At 49.9% G+C, this 15,865-nt stretch overlaps 6 protein-coding genes and 3 non-coding genes across 9 annotated transcripts; 3 read left to right on the top strand and 6 right to left on the bottom strand.

The window, feature by feature from the left end:
• Positions 1-284: 284 nt before the first annotated feature.
• Positions 285-1,078, bottom strand: VTN00DRAFT_5033 (uncharacterized protein; the record flags this gene model as incomplete). Its single annotated transcript, XM_069431522.1, has 3 exons — positions 285-621; positions 740-888; positions 1,028-1,078. 3 exons carry the CDS (start codon positions 1,076-1,078, stop codon positions 285-287), a joined length of 537 nt encoding a protein of 178 aa, XP_069290548.1.
• Positions 1,079-1,953: 875 nt separating this feature from the next.
• On the top strand, positions 1,954-3,081 carry VTN00DRAFT_5032 (uncharacterized protein; the record flags this gene model as incomplete). The annotated part of the gene is made up of 3 exons (XM_069431521.1): positions 1,954-1,979; positions 2,109-2,652; positions 2,710-3,081. The coding sequence occupies 3 exons, from the start codon at positions 1,954-1,956 to the stop codon at positions 3,079-3,081; spliced, it is 942 nt and encodes a 313-aa protein (XP_069290547.1).
• Positions 3,082-3,687: 606 nt separating this feature from the next.
• On the bottom strand, positions 3,688-4,413 carry VTN00DRAFT_5031 (uncharacterized protein; the record flags this gene model as incomplete). The annotated part of the gene is made up of 4 exons (XM_069431520.1): positions 3,688-3,704; positions 3,759-3,917; positions 3,992-4,306; positions 4,401-4,413. The coding sequence occupies 4 exons, from the start codon at positions 4,411-4,413 to the stop codon at positions 3,688-3,690; spliced, it is 504 nt and encodes a 167-aa protein (XP_069290546.1).
• A 1,036-nt stretch (positions 4,414-5,449) lies between these two features.
• Positions 5,450-6,453, bottom strand: VTN00DRAFT_5030 (uncharacterized protein; the record flags this gene model as incomplete). Its single annotated transcript, XM_069431519.1, has 2 exons — positions 5,450-6,004; positions 6,145-6,453. The coding sequence occupies 2 exons, from the start codon at positions 6,451-6,453 to the stop codon at positions 5,450-5,452; spliced, it is 864 nt and encodes a 287-aa protein (XP_069290545.1).
• A 773-nt stretch (positions 6,454-7,226) lies between these two features.
• VTN00DRAFT_5029 (uncharacterized protein) lies at positions 7,227-7,820 on the bottom strand (the record flags this gene model as incomplete). Its single annotated transcript, XM_069431517.1, has 4 exons — positions 7,227-7,244; positions 7,333-7,496; positions 7,590-7,621; positions 7,708-7,820. The coding sequence occupies 4 exons, from the start codon at positions 7,818-7,820 to the stop codon at positions 7,227-7,229; spliced, it is 327 nt and encodes a 108-aa protein (XP_069290544.1).
• Positions 7,821-8,680: 860 nt separating this feature from the next.
• On the top strand, positions 8,681-8,762 carry VTN00DRAFT_t70. Its single transcript has one exon. It is a non-coding gene; the product is annotated as a tRNA-Ala (tRNA).
• A 2,645-nt stretch (positions 8,763-11,407) lies between these two features.
• Positions 11,408-11,493, bottom strand: VTN00DRAFT_t68. The gene has a single exon. It is a non-coding gene; the product is annotated as a tRNA-Ala (tRNA).
• Positions 11,494-11,571: 78 nt separating this feature from the next.
• On the bottom strand, positions 11,572-11,654 carry VTN00DRAFT_t67. The gene has a single exon. It is a non-coding gene; the product is annotated as a tRNA-Ala (tRNA).
• A 979-nt stretch (positions 11,655-12,633) lies between these two features.
• VTN00DRAFT_5028 (uncharacterized protein) lies at positions 12,634-14,410 on the top strand (the record flags this gene model as incomplete). Its single annotated transcript, XM_069431516.1, has 2 exons — positions 12,634-12,868; positions 12,972-14,410. The coding sequence occupies 2 exons, from the start codon at positions 12,634-12,636 to the stop codon at positions 14,408-14,410; spliced, it is 1,674 nt and encodes a 557-aa protein (XP_069290543.1).
• Positions 14,411-15,865: the final 1,455 nt, after the last annotated feature.

Raw genomic sequence — 15,865 nt, 5'->3', positions numbered from 1 at the left:
TAAGGAAGGTGTTTTTCACTCGCAGATGAGCGGTCTCGCAGTATCAAAATGGGAAAAGAAAGAAAAAGGAAGTCGACGTCTCGAACGTGTTATCGCGCGCCCAGGGTATATTGTGCAAGGGAAGAAAATGGGGAAAAAAAACAATCAGCATCTATCCAGCCCACGTTGATGCAATACGGTGCCCACCGGTAGGGGGGCGGCGCCTAAGCAGAAGAAAGGGGGTGTGGGAAATAATCTCTAGGACTCTCGGACCGAAGTGAAGACTCTTAAGAAAGTGAGGCAATTCACTTGACCTTCAAGACGCCAAACACGTCGTATCCATTCTCCTGGTCCGCATTGAGCCCCGGTCGTGCCCCTTTCTTGCTTCTCTTCGACGATATAACGACCTCGCCCCAGTGCTTGGGCACGGTGGATAACTTCTGCTGTTGAGCAGCAGCAGCCGCCCCTTCACTGTCCGGTTGCTGTTGCGGTGGAGTAGTTTCCCTATGTTCTGCAGTAACTCCTGCTGCTGAAGTCTCGTTGCTTGGAACCCGCAATGATGAGGTGGACACGGGACTGCGGAGCGCTGCTCGCGGTTGCAGATGGGGTTGGGGTTGGAGGGCCCAGATATCGATGACGGAGCTGTCGTCGAGGAATTTCCGTCAGTGTGATTCTTAAGAACAAATAGGATACAGATGGTCTCCGCCACGCGTCCCAGATATGGGGTCTATAGAGTGCAATGAGAAAGAGTAAGACTTACTCCGAGGTGCGTTGGCAGATGGCCTCGAGCGCTTCCCTTTCGCGCTTGAGATCCTCCGGGTCTGGCTGATTCTGGCGCGCCTGGTTCAGGGCCCCGTATCCGTATCCAGATTGGTAGAGATCATCGTCGAGAAGCCGTGCGGACTCGGCCTTGTTGTTGCGCAAGTTAGCAAATAGATACACTGGAAAGCAGGAGTTCTGGGAGAAATAACCCCGCAGTGTCACGGGGTGCGCGCTATGGACAGGGATATAGGATACAACCGGTATTTGTCGAAATCCTGTTACTTACATCATGACTGTCCCGGCGACGAAGGCCAAGGCAAGAGTAACAGATACCCATTTATCGAGACGTTGCGTTGAAAATAGAGCGGCAAACACTGGAATGCGAAACAACAGAAGAGACGGCGTGGGCGCGATCGAGCAACGAGACTGTCAACTTTCAAACAATTCCTGAGGCGCAAAATTCAAAATGGGGACCCATCGAGCAGCTCCAGCGGTCAGAACGTAGGCACGCCGTCGAAAGAAAGTATCAACGGCGTGGGTGAGTCGAACGCATTCTCGCCCGATAATCGAGCTGCAGGTGAACTGTCACGATATGGCCCGTGCGCGTTTCTGATCTCATCTTCCGCCGCGCACGCCGTCGCCGGTACGACCATGGAGCAGATCGTCCCTTTGCTCGAAGCGCGTGTCTAGACGTAACTCCCCAGCTCTATGCGTGTTCTAGAATAATATGCCATGTACTCCGGTATGAGAGAATGTTCTTGTTCATCTTGAATTGTGACAATATCCCTCCGGGTTCAACCACGCCCGAATATCCCCTTAGCGTACGGCGATCGTACAGTACTGTACTGTACAAGAGACTTCATGGACAGCAGTTCTCCACTGATCTAGTACAGACTTTACAAGATAGATAGATAACAGAATCAATCGTAAGGTCTCTGCGTATACCTATTTCGAGATGATCTAAACGAACGCACGGTGGAGTGTGGTAGTGGTCTAGAAACCCCCGCGTGCTCTGGGCCTTGGCCGCAACGCTATTCGGGCGTGGAAACAAAGTGCGGATTTTCTGACATCGAATCTTGGTCAAGTCTCTGCGTCGCGATAACCTCCGCAGGGACCTCAACCCCTCAACAAAAGAGACCTAGTGCCGAAAAAAAGGTTCTTTTTTGTATTATTTTCTTTAGCTGTCTGGTATTACTAGCTTTTTTGATCCCAATGTTCGAGGTTCCCAACGCAAAACGGTACGTACTGGCTATAATCCATGCCTCTGATAAGACTGCTCGAATCAAGAAGCCAGTTTCATACAGCTCCCTACAGCCATTTCATCCGTATAGAAGGATTAGGCTAACTATTCCTCTTTACTGCTACAGCGTCCGCCGCGACGAACTCTCCTCCCCCGCTTCATCTCCCCCGCCCTCTTCTCCAGCGCTTTCCGCGCAAGACGGTGTAGAACGCTTGGGCAAACTCCTCGGTTTCGAGACGTTTATTCCACCAGTGCAGGATGCGGAACCAGATACAACCCTGAACTCTACGAACCAAGATGCCAAAGAAGATGAAGAAGAGCAAGAACAGGAGTTCGAATTCAGACTGTTCAGTGCGCCGGCCAAGCGGGCAACAGACGATGGTACCAATGCAGCGGGTACTGGTGACAGTAACCTTATTGACGGAGGAAATGATGCAGCCGGCGCTGCGACGCAGAAACTGCGCATAAGACTCCGCTCCCCGACACCGGTTCCGGGTGACGGAAAATTCGTGGTTCCCTTTCGGGGATGGCAGTATTATGTCACAGCCCCTGAATTGCTATCTGAACGACCGTCTGCTGAATGGTCGGAGCAAGCTGCCCTCAAAAGAAAGGAATATGAGGATGTTGCCGTAACGGGAGCACAGCTGTTTGACTGGGCGAAGTCTGCATGGGTAAGCTACTTTCTCATGTTTTATGGCATCGTCCAATGGCTAATTAATTCTTTCAAGCCCGGCTGCCAGCTCCCATGGCGGATAATCCACCTAGATCCATTGAAGACAAAACTCCCAAAGCCTTCATCAGACCCAACAGTTTATATTGTGAATCAACAGCCTGTTTCTAAAACCCCAAAATCACGAAAGAGGCCCGGGAAGAAACGGCGTATAGTTCTGCGTAAGCGCGCTGCCGCTTCCCAGGCAGCAAAGGAGGCCGAGGCGGAGAAGCGCAACCGGAGGAACCGCGAGAAGAAGATCAAGCGGAGACAGAGAGAAAGGGAAAGGAAAGCGGCTCTTGCCGCTGCTGCTGCTGGTGAGGGAGGCGCCCCCACGAACGTCGGTGCCGACAAGGAAGGTGATTCTTCCGAGGTAGATCGCGACGACTAAAAGTATCTTTTTTAAATATTTTCTGTTTTTGTATGTTACTTGTGATACCCTGCTTTCTGTGGCTTCATTCCGAAATATCAAGTTCTGCCTGCGGGATTGACGATCGTTATGAAAGTATGCATGGTCCACTCAGTTAGTATGTATTTCTCAGACGGAGTTTCAATAAGGGATATCCTCATTCTGACTCTGTTCCGTTTATCAACTCCTTTTTTTTCTTTTGGAATCACCCCATGTCTCATATTTGCTCTCCGTTTGTCCAGAATCGAAATTTTGCCTCATCAAATTGGAAAATTTCATTCAACGCTAGCTCAGCTCATAGATTCTGATTCTCGATGCACACTAATACCTCTCGAACTAAACAGGGGTATTATGAGAGGTTGAACAATGAGAACATCCTCAGCAATTATGCATACAGGACACCAACAATTGGGGTATGAAACGTTAGAAAGAAATCACAAAGAGAGCGGGATTAGCGACATGAGTCCCAAGAAGGAAATTCGGTTAGTACAGGACGAGACTGGTTCTGCTTCACAGTCTTCATTATTCGGATCCATTATGCAGAAACGATCGACTATGCAGATGCGAATGAAAATTCAAGGAGTGGGTTTATTTAGCAGGCTCTTCTGTAAGTTGGTGAGCATGCAATCTCTGCAAGGGGATCCGGGGCAGATACTGACCCTTAGCTGGCTCAGCAGGGGCGGGGGTCTCCTTTGCTGGCTCAGCAGCGGGAGCAGCAGCAGGCTCCGCAGGCTTTTGTTCAGCGGGCTTGGGCTCCTCAGGCTTCTGCTCAGCCGGTTTCGACTCCTCAGCTGGCTTATCTGTTGAAGCAGCGGGTGCTGTATCCAAAACTTCATCAGTATTCAAAGCAATATGACATTATAGAAGCTCGGACATCATGAAGTATGCTTACCAGCTTCGGTCTTTGCAGCCTCTTGAGAGGCTGGCTCTGCAGGTTTGGTTTCAGTAACCGGTGCAGCAGTCTCTGCTGGCTTATCGGCCGGCTGGCCCTCAGCGGGCTTGGTCTCCTCAGGCTTGCTCTCCGCGGGCTTGGTCTCAGCAGGCTTGTCCTCGGCGGGCTTGGTCTCAGCAGGCTTGTTCTCGGCCGACTTGTCAGCGGCTGGGGCAGCGGCCGGGGCCTCCGTCTTCTTGGACTTAGATGCCTTCTTCCTTCTACGGCAGAAAATGGCCTTGAAGCCTTTCTTCAGCTGCTCGAGCGCATCGGGGGCTGGGACACACGATTCCGTCAGCACATGGCATGTAAAACTCGGCAAAAGTCCGAAAAAAATGCAGGGTCATAATAAATACGGGAGACCACGTACGAACGCCAGGCATTTTGTACGAAATACGTGAGATAGTCTGAGAGCACGGACGGACAGGACTGAGACGCGGTGTTATGGACGCGGGAGTAGTGCGGAGGTGATCTTGGGAGAACCAAGCTCAGAGGGCTGCGCCCGTTCGAACGAGTAAATCAGTCGCCAGTACCAGCGAAGACAGGAAGCAACGACAACCAGCAAAACAGAAAGGTAAGAAATTAACAAAACAGAGGAAGGCTGGCGATGCGATACTTATCCGCGATGGAGCTGCGGGAAGTCCACGCCACACGTGATGGGCGGCACGGCCCCTGATCCTCTCCTTTTTGCTGCACGCCTTATCGGTTGACGTTCGACGGTTCGTGCTGCAGTGCGTTGCTCTGCGTCCATCGAGTCATCGACGCCCTCCGGCTTCCTCCATGAGGGTCATGACAGTCCCCACAGAGTACCCGCTTTAACGGACCGCATTTGTTTACATCCCTCAGTTTAAATTAAATCCTCCGTACGCCGGCTCGTGCATTCTGCTTCAGATCGGACGTCCGGGTCTGCTTCGGTCCCAGTCTCATCTCACGAGGGTCCATCCTCTGGTTGCTGCGGCCAAGCGTGGTAAATGGTAGGTCGTAACATCGTCGATCCTAGTGGGACAATTCTAGACAGGCATATATTGCGATTTCCTGCAGCCGAGCGACTATTGGAAGCTTACAAATGGAAAATTTGCTTTGACTGGACAAACTAAACACAACGGCTGTGGGCGCACTTGGATTCTTGGACAGTGACTAAAGAACCCTGCATAATGATAGGCCACTTCATGTGCCGCATGGTGCTTGCGACCAAGCGTGAAAAAATGTGGTGGCAGTGCTGCATTCCGCACTATATAAACCTAGATTTGAAAACACTGACTTGACCCCCTTTGCACTGAGAAAACGGTCACAAGGCAATTGTTCTGATTGCACGGATAATATTTAATGTTCTATCTTCTAGGAGTACGAAATGACCGACAAATCGAGTCTCGAAACCGACTTGAAACTTGAAGAGAAGTCGTCTTGGCGTGCTGTGTTTCAAACTGCAAACTGGAGTCGCACTTGTTGCTCCATGCCGTAGAGTAGCTTGGCATCCCGGATCCAATTGAAGAGACAGCTTCCACAGCCACTCATTGCGCCAAAGGGATTGATCTCCACAAACTGCACCTCCCCTGACGGCGTCCTTAACACGTCAAATGTGAATCCCTCCTCCTTCATTTTTCCACGTATTGAACTGTCCTGCATCTTCTCTGCACTCTCCATGATCCGGTCATAAATGGCACGAGCTCCTTCGTAGATCACCAGGGCCTCGTCATTGGCATTGTCCGTGCTTTGAAAACGAAAGGGCTCAGTCCATCGATACTGTGAAATTGCGGATATCCTCCCTTTCCCTGGCGGACAAAACACACGACACTCCCGCGCGGGACCCATGGCCGCATTGAATGGCATCAGGAACGACCTGGGCTTCTCTGCGGCGCTCTCCTCAAGGATATCACCAAGACCGCGGACTGCTCTCATCGACGTGTACAAGCGGCTAATGACATCGTCGAGGGTCTCCACAATGGAGTGGCCCACGTCACTGTCCTTCGCGCGCTGCAGTAGTCAACCCTTAAAAACCACTTGCCTCCGTGAAACACTTTCTCTGTAGGAAGTCCAGCGGTCGTAGTCCTGGGGAACATGGACTTCAGCTCTTCAAGAGTATCCCTGTCAGTCTCCCTACCCGAACACTACACCGCATATAAACCCGCAAGCTCCTGCGCCAGATAGCGCGGTATCTCAAAGACATGCCAACACGACGCGCCTTGACTGGCAGCTATTAATGGAACCCAATGCCCGAATCGGGTAGGGAAGAAAGAAGACATCACATGGCGGAACGGGAAATCTTCTTTCCCTGTCGGGATAACCGCATCTATCTCTTCCTCGCTGTGGTGCGCGGTGTTGAAGTCCGTGGTCTCCTTCCACTCCTCCCTTGCTTTGCCGATGGCAGCTTGGACGTCTGAAAATGGTAATAGCGTGACGTGCATGCTTCTATTATTATCCATTCTAGAAGGACGGGGAAGCGAGGTATCTAAGCCCACTGAGGTCAGTGCTGCGAGGGCTCGCTAACGGCAATAGGACAGAAAAGAGGAGGTCGCTACGAACTTTGGCAGAGAGATGATAATTAATTAGATATTCACAGACGAAGTGAGCATTGATCAACAAGGAAAGGGATATATCGCACATACACAGATGCAGTATGCCGTCTGTTGCGTCTAAGATGGCATACCCTCGAGGTCAAGCTTAAGCATCCTCCCATTTTCTGGGGTGGTCGCCGTAAAGCTACGGAGATATTTTGGGGGTTCGCATTCGGTTGTCCCTGCTGGAACTGACGTTTAATTGTATATACCTAGGTATATGCCCCTGTACATACGGGCGGGTCAGGTCTCTGGGGCTACTACATAACTGCCATGATTACTGCACTTAAGGGAGCGAGTCTGCATAATTGTTATAATTCAATGTCGCCTCCAATTCAAATTCGAGTCTATCTTATGATCCGGAATTTCGGACAATTCATTACCATTCATCATTCTCCCGATTCGTGACAGCCTACGCCTGAATTCGAGTTATACGGAAAATTCAGCATACAGATAGAAAAAGGCAGTGGAGTAGGTAAGTAGACAGCTTGAACAGATATCTGCAAACCCCGATACGTCCCCTGAACTGTAAATCTAGCCATAACAAGGTTCGCATGCTAATAAAACGCCCATTAAATCTTAAGCAAAATTCCGCCGACATACCCGCAAATAAAACGCATCCGTTTCGTTCATTTATTCATTCATCCATCTTTCTTCCCCTACAACCCCACGTCAGTTTCAGCCCACAAGACTTCTCGCGCGGCCGCAACAGCACGATTAGTTAAATTGAATTGAAGTCTACTGCACCTCATAGATCTCCATCGCCCGTTGGACATTGTCCAGGCTCGACCTGTCACCGAACGCATCCATCAGAGCCGCGGTCTGCTGCATCCTGTTTTGCTCCTCTTCCATCTCGCGCATGAGTTCCTGCACTCGTTTCTGCTTATCGAGGTGGTTTGATATGCCGAAGCCTAATTGACGCCCTGGTTAGGTTCGACGTAGGTGTGGTGATGACGTATGTACAATACTAGGTAGTTGCTAACCGGAAGAGGGGGTTAGCTAACCCAAGCAAACGAGCACCATTGCTGGTAAGTACCTATTGTTCAAGGAAGAAGCGGTTAGATTAAATTGAATTGCAACTGCAAGTAGATGGGGGAGGAAAATGGAACAGGACAGATATACCACCGTCCAATGCGGCCTACTTTGGATGCCTGGGCCGCGGCAAGGTGGGCTGGATATGGATTCCGTCGAGGAGCGTAGGGATGAGAATGCGGAGTTGTGGAGAAGAGCGGCATTATTGATGGTTGTACAGGACTAAGAAGTTGATGGAGAGTAGTATTCGATTTTGATGTCTTTCTGATAAATATAGTCAGACTGAGAGTTTATGATCAGTCAGTGGGAGATAGGCTATTCATTTAAGGCTTTGTTCAATTCTGCCGGTTGCTTTAATCTTGCGATTGGGGGTGATCAGCAATCCTATATGAAGTTGAGGAAGCCTGTCCTGTCTGTCTGGTCTGACCTGTGGAACGTTTACCCGCTGCCGGAACGGAGCCCGGCATTTATGAATACAGTACTACCCTAGTATTCTAGGTACCTGTCATGCATTGAAAGGCATCAGAGACAGAAGCCTACTGTTCCTCAGAATCACTGTCACGTCATGTAGTGAGGGGAAAGTCGGAACCAGAGATGACAGGAGTCACAAGATGTGGATTGTTGGGTGATGGTTGGATAGCAGTAGTACGAAACGGCTTCCGGGGTCATACCACCTCGCGACGGCCATCGGAAAGCAACGAGGCACACCACTGAAGAATGATGACAAAAGACAAACCCTGAATGGATACAAGAGTATTTGTAGCCAGGATACCGGAAAGGCACAGGTCTATGTGCAGTTGTCTCAATTCGAAGTTGTTCTACGGTACCTGAGCTATTAGGCGACTCTCCCACTTTCTCTCGTTTGCCTCGGGTTGTTTGGTGTTAGATTGCAGTTTTTGTGCTCGGGTCCTCATCAATATGTGTTAGATTAAAGGTCAAAGTAATTAATGGCTATAATCAAAGAATGATGATTGGTTGAGGCTCTCTATTTAAATATTGTGGCTTGGGATCATAAAATTTTGCTTTACTTAGAGACGACTGGGACTTTGCTACACGTGAACATGGGCTGTTAGCTCAGTTGGTAGAGCGCGCGCTTCGCATCTTGAATATGCGCGAGGTCAGGGGTTCGACTCCCCTATAGTCCATCCTTTTTTTGCTCATGATCCTTCTTCTTGATAGAAAATGGACCCAAGTCCACAGCTGTTCTTTTTCCTTCCCTCCGCCAGACTTTTGGTGGTGTATTGTTGCCGTTGCTTGGATGCGGTCAGATGCAAGCGGAACATCGGTAATATCGAGGAAAAGAAAAAAGATATTTGTATTAGAAAGGATGCTTTTTTATTTCTTCTTCAGTAAGTGCATTTTCAGTCTTAGCCTTGGTAGCAAATTATGACAAAATAGATTGTGCAGCTGTAACGGCAGGCCTAAGACTTCTAGGCTGGGGCTCGTTGGGTTTATCTTGAAGACAGAAGACAAGGGGAAAAGATAAATAAGTAGGCCGTAGTTACTAGCAATGTTGCTATCCTGATTGCTATTTGAGTTGACCACGGGGTCCTAATCCCCATGGTTAAGGAGCGTCTTATACATGGTGAGTTCTGTCCGGAAATACCTATCCGCTGGATCATGACTATGGATCGTGAGGATGGATCGTAGATGATCTAGTATGGTCATGTGACTGGACCTCCCCCTCGCCAGCCTTGTCGGTAATCTCTAGGCTGTGCTGTAACAGCAGCACCTTAATAGATGCATACTCGTCAGCAAAAAGCGGCAGAATATGCTATTGGTGACAACGCTCTAAGCTATCTAAATGCAAAGATGTCCAATGGATACACGGTAGTAAAAGAAAATTTGAAGCATAGACAGGAGAAGAAAAAAAATCAACTTTAGGTGATGTGAGGATCAGGCAGGCATCTTGTCTTGTACTGCACCACCTTACAGACATGGTTGCAAGTTGGAGATGTGCGGTCTTATTGTTACGCACTCCTTCGGTCCGGAGTCGCAACGGTGGCTTGGTCTAAGGTAGGGAGGCTTGGGCTTCGTAGGTCAAACACAATAAGGTAATGTCAACTGATAGAGACAACGCGACTAAGGTGAAGTAGAGCGCCTATTGAGTACGTATACTCAATAGTAGGTTAGCCTGTTGACCTGCCAGTGTATAACCAAGTAACAATGTGTTATTGAGCACGGAGAACTAAAGCTATCTACATGGTGGTAATGAGCGTCCTTATATAACCTAATCCTCCATGGTATATTCGCCCCCCACTATGGTACCCGTATACCATGTGGTCTCTCGTATACCCGATGATATACTGTATACCATTTTGGTGTAACTAACTAACTTAGTTATACCATCCCCTTAGTCATAATATCACGTGACCTGTGGTATCCTTATCTCCTTTCTTGCGGGGTAACTATCGCCTTGTCATGCAAGGCTGTGTTGGACAGCGCTTAACCCCGTTGGTTCATAACACTTGTCTCCTTTACTTTGCATGGTCTTCGAATCGATGTCTCATGATTCCTGGTGACATCCGCATCGTTCATGTTTGGGTTGGAAAGAGACTGAGGGTTTCCTTCTTCCATTATATAATTCTTCAAGTTTGGCTCTCCGACTAATAGCAGAGAAACGGGCATGTAATCCAGTGGTGGAATGTTCAAAGTCTTGCGCTCAGTCCACAGCTTGTCCATCACCATTTTGTCTATTTTATGCCTCAATTGATGTCCAATTTGCTTTTTGCTAGTGGTCATGACCCCTGCCATCAACACACGGATGTGCAAGACCAGTATGATTCCCTGAGGGAGGAATCTCCCTTGTGTTACGGCATAGCCTAGAGACCACGAGCAGGACAGACGAGGAGGGGGGGATCCTATCACGTGACGATGGATCAAAATGATCCATCTGGACCTTTGATCCATCTGGATTCTGGATCCAATCTGACCTTTGATCCATCTATAGTCATGATCCACCGGATAGGTATTTCCGGGCAGAACTCAGCATGTATATAAGACGCTCCTTAACCATGGGGATTAGGACCCCGTGGTCAACTCCAATAGCAATCCAGATAGTAACATTGCTAGTAACGGCCTATTCATCTATCTTTTTCCCTTGCTTTCTGTCTTCAAGATAAACCCAACGAGCCTCCGCCTAAGAAGTCTTAGGTCCGCCGTTACACCTTGCCGCTCCTCCACTTGTGGAGCGAGCTGCGAGTCCTATATTCATTTTCTCGTTTCAGGCATTCATTTCTGGTTAAGCATTTTTCTCTTGCTTCCTGATAGCCAAATAGCTAGGACACCCTGGTCATATATACGCACAGTCTGTATTCCGCGACAATAAAACCAAGGCTGTTGGATTCGAATTGGTGCTTAACTGACTACCTGTGTGGTTACATTTACATTCACAGGCGAAAAAAGGACACCGTTTCCCTGGACAAACCAAGTCACTGAGGAAATTATGTGAGCCGAGCAAAAAATATATATATATTGTTGAGAACCGCGACAGCTACAAGCATCCGAGCGCAGTGAGGATGCGAAGTATGCATACTAAGCTAATGTGATCAGCGCACCACGTGATCACACAATAGATAACTGCCATGTGTTATGTAGCTAGACAAAAAGTAGAGAGACATCCATACGCAATACGCGAGGATGCTAGGTTCGCAACCTACAGTAATATACTGTCTTGTCACCGCAAGTAGAGCACCTATATGAGCATAACTTTCCCTGCTTCGCAACATATATATACACATTCACTGTGAAACCAACAATAAAAAAGCGTCTTAAGATTCGGCAAAAAAATTGGACTATAGGGGAGTCGAACCCCTGACCTTTCGCATTTATGTTAGGTATGCAAAGCGAACGCTCTACCAACTGAGCTAACAGCCCTTGGGAAATCAAGGTCTACTTTTGCTTCATATCGAGCCAGTATAAGCAAGAACAAAAAGGGTAAGGCGAAAAAAGAAATGGACTATAGGGGAGTCGAACCCCTGACCTCGCGCATATTCATGTATGCGAAGCGCGCGCTCTACCAACTGAGCTAACAGCCCATGAGAACTTAATATGTTGTTCATAATAAAATCCTATGAACTGATATCGTCCCTTGATGAATGCGATGATCTTTAGCCGAAATCTCAAAAGAAAACAAGATGAAGTGTCCAAGGATTCGTGATGACATAGAACTACTAGTTAGCAACAAGGATTCGGACTAAGGGTATAATAACCAAATTATATCAGTAGTTTGAACTAACCAGTTGATTATTGAGGTTTATATTGAGTCTAATTACTAATAAACCAAGTTCCCGGGGCGTGGTATTCTGTGAAAGCCAGATACTTTAGTAAATCTCGATAATTCCAAAAAAAAAAAAAAAAGATACGATTGACACGTAGAACACTTAATCTGCTTTGAAAGGCGTGTGAGTACGCCAACATATGAAGCCACACTCAAGCAAGCAAAAATTCCCCTGGTTTTATGGAGTAGCGTATTGTTTTAGGGATTGCTGAGAATCGCGTCAATGGCCCATTCTGCCACTTGAGAAGGCGTGTCTTCTCCGTAAGTTGCCTACTGTAGGGTATGGACACTGAACTGAAGGTCCAGCTCAATGGACAGTATATAGCACGGTGCGCAAAAAGGATCGTGCACTAACAGGAATGCGTGCTTTGTATGATGCCGTCGCCCAGTCTGAGAAGCTCGGCGGCCAGACCGGGTATTCATTTAGTCTGATTGAATGACAGTCACCATGATTGGCGCCTACTATGTAAGTTCTCCGAGATCTTTTTCGGGGTCCGGGCTCCAACCGGGTCGCCCTGATAAATAATCCTCCGTTGACTCCATCGCTGTGGATCTTTACCGACTTGATTGACGGGCTTAACCCCACCCGCTAAACCAAGCACGCCATTGCTCTTGCGACATGCCTCTTGAGCTTTCTTCCCTCGTCTGTATGTGTATAGGTACATACATACAACGGACCGAGGAACGCCAGCAGACGACTGAGGCAGGATTCCTCATCCGAAGAAGCTTCAGAGACGATGGCTCCTCCGGACGAGTCTAACGGCATCGTTGCCAGTACGCCCGCGACGGAGCGGACTCCGCTACTGCGGGATGGCCGTCAAGGTGGAGGTGCTGCCGAGGCTCAGAACGGAGAGGCAGGGTCTACACAGGAAGTCGAAGGATCAGATGTTCCTATCGCCAAGGAACCGAATGCGAAGGAATTGATCTTGATTCTGGGGAGTATCTGGCTGGGAGTATTCCTGGCGGCATTGGGTACGTTATCTCTCCGTTTGGCTTCGGGTTATCTCGAGAGCGCCTTGCTGTTGATAAACACTACGTACCGTGCCTAGGAGCTATGGAGGACTGACTCGTATAGATACAACGATCATTGCGACACTATCCGCTCCGATCTCATCCTCGTTCAATTCGTTATCGCTCCTCTCGTGGCTCGCGACCTCCTACCTTATCTCCAACGCCGCCTTCCAGCCTCTCAGTGGCAGGCTGACGGACATCTTCTCCCGTCGCGCGGGCCTGCTGGCTTCGAACATATTGTTTGCAATTGGAAATCTGATCTGTGGTCTCGCGACGAGCGAATGGGCCATTGTGCTCGGCCGCGTGGTCGCGGGCATGGGAGGCGGCGGCCTCACCGCCATCTCGACCTTTGTCACGTCGGACCTGGTCCCCTTGCGCAGGCGGGGTGTCTGGCAGGGAATTGGGAACATCTGCTACGGAATGGGCAGCGGGCTGGGTGGAGTGTTCGGAGGATGGATCAATGACACCCTGGGATGGAGATGGGCGTTCTACATCCAGATACCATTCCTGGTGATCTCATGCATCCTAGTTACCTTCAAGGTCAAGATCCCTGTCAAGGAGACGGACAAGTCAAGAATCAAGAGAGTTGACTTTCTTGGGGCTACGACGCTGGTCATTACGCTCGTCTTGCTGCTGCTTGGTCTCAATGCGGGCGGTAACCAGGTGCCGTGGACGCATCCCCTTGTCCTCACGACTCTCCCGCTCTCGGTCGTGTCATTGGGAGTGTTCGTTTACATCGAAGACAAGGTCGCCTCGGAGCCGGTTATCCCAGTGCGTCTTCTCTTGGACAGGACGGTTTGGTCGGCCTGTCTGACGAACTGGTTCAGCACCATGGCCGTCTTCGGACTGCTACTGTACCTGCCGCTGTACTTCCAAATCCAGGGCTACTCGACGACGGCTGCAGGTGCGCGACTGATCCCCCAGGCCGTCGGCACAGCTCTGGGCTCCCTGGGCTCTGGCATCCTAATGCGCGCCACTGGCAAATATCTCGTATTTAACCACATATGCATGTTCTTCCTCGTCGGCTCGTCCGCCCTCATTTGCACCCTGACAATCTCGACCCCTGCCTGGGTGCCCTTTATCTACTTCTTCTTCCTCGGCGTAGGCTACGGCGGGATGCTCACCGTGACGCTTGTCGCGCTCATCTCCGCCGTCGAGCACAAGCACCAGGCCGTCATCACGTCCGCGTCCTACGCCTTCCGCAGCACGGGCAGCACCATGGGTATCACACTCGCATCGACCGTTTTCCAGAACATGCTCCGGTCGCAGCTCTGGTCCCGCTTCGGTGATCGGGACGAGGCCCGCGAGCTGATCCCCAAGATCAGGGACAGCCTGGATGAGATTCGTAAACTGCCTGCGGACTGGCAGCAAGGGGTGTTGGATGCGTACATGGACTCGCTTCGCGCCGCGTTCATCACGCTATTGGTGCTCAGTGTGCTGGGTGCGGTGGTCAGTGTGGCTATGAGGGAGCATAAGCTGCACAACAATCTGGCAAGGAAGTAGAGGGGGAAACAGAAAGAGGTGCGGAGAAATAAGCAGAGAAATAATTCATTGCCCAAAATAAAAAAAACGTGGGGTCTCTTTCTGTATATAGAAGGCATGATGGAATGTCTATGAGAAACGCACAGCACAACTTCTGCATAGGTATACAGTAGATAAAAAGATTTATCTAAATCGAAGTCATTTTATGTTGGGACCTAAATGTTGCAGCACCTGGGCTGATCCATCTATTGATAGTTGACAGACTCGGTCGAGATTTACTAGGGTTGAAGAGCTCGACCTATCCCTTTCGTCGTATGAGGCACGTTGTACCAGCCGTCTCCAGTAAGAATAGAGCGTAGTGGAGGTACCAGGTTATCCCGTGTGATTGTCACTGTAAAGTGTCAATCGTGCTTGAGTTCTCGAAGCTATTGCGAACTGGCCCCCAGAAGGGTCCTCTTTTGCCGCTACACTTTCTCTTTTATATAAGTAGCTCATCATCGGCGGGGAGGTCTTCGATTGGCTGATAAAAAAAGAAGAAGAGAAGATCAGTGCTGTATACAGGACGCTGCAGTCACCAAGAACCGACAGCTTCGGGCCGCCAGGGATGGACTGGCTGGCTGTTACGTCGGGCTGAAGTCAACGGGCTCCGGCGCGGGCGGCGTGGAGCTCTAGCGGCGCCCCGGACGAGGCCCAGAGAAGCTGACCGCCAACCATCCCAGGGTTCGCTCTGCCGGAGATATGGACCATCGCTCTCGGTTGAAAGATAACCTCGAGGATATGGAAGACACAATTGATCCCGATCGCAATCCGTCCGGCTTGCTGCGCAGCATCTCCTCACCTTTCAGTCATCATTATTCGCCGTCTTATTTGTGACAGAGCAGACGGTTTCCTTTCCTTTCCTTTCTTTCGTGCTTTGCCAGTCGCAAAAGAGCCAAAGAGAGACTCGGGACGCGGGCATTGCATTGTGGCGACGACGTGGCGAGGACCAGAGCAGTAGTAGCAGCTCCAGCTGTCGCGGCCAACCAGTCAGTCTCGAGTTGCATATTTCCGCCCAGAATCCATCCACCCAACCACCGTTGAACCACACCGCCTAAGGTGGTCAGTTTCGTCTCCGTCAAAGCTGCAAGCTACCGGGTGACACGTCCCGTGTGGCCGGTCGCCGGTCTGGTTTGTCGGGGCCGTTGCACGGATCATTTGGACGCACGGAGACCGGACGGAGCGTTGTGGGAGATCAGTTGGGGACTTGGGTGTGGATAACTGAAGGGGGGAACTGCTGCAACCTTTGATTTGAGCGGGACAAGCTGCAGGCATAAGTAAGAGGGGGAGCTCCTGTGCACCCTTGTGTGCAGTGCAGTGTGGGCCAACTTACCTCCCTGCTCTTTCAATTGAACTGCACGCCACATTTTTTTGGTCTACTTATTTACTGTTTCGAGGAGACTCCGTTCTGAAGTTCCCTGAACAAAGGAACTGCGAAGG

This window comes from Thermoascus crustaceus (genome assembly GCF_041956765.1).
Source record: "Thermoascus crustaceus strain CBS 181.67 unplaced genomic scaffold VTN00scaffold_2, whole genome shotgun sequence".
In the NCBI taxonomy this organism is placed as follows: Eukaryota; Fungi; Ascomycota; class Eurotiomycetes; order Eurotiales; family Thermoascaceae; genus Thermoascus; species Thermoascus crustaceus.
The sequence above is the reverse complement of the archived record's forward strand: the minus strand, read 5'-3'. Positions and strand labels throughout refer to the sequence as shown.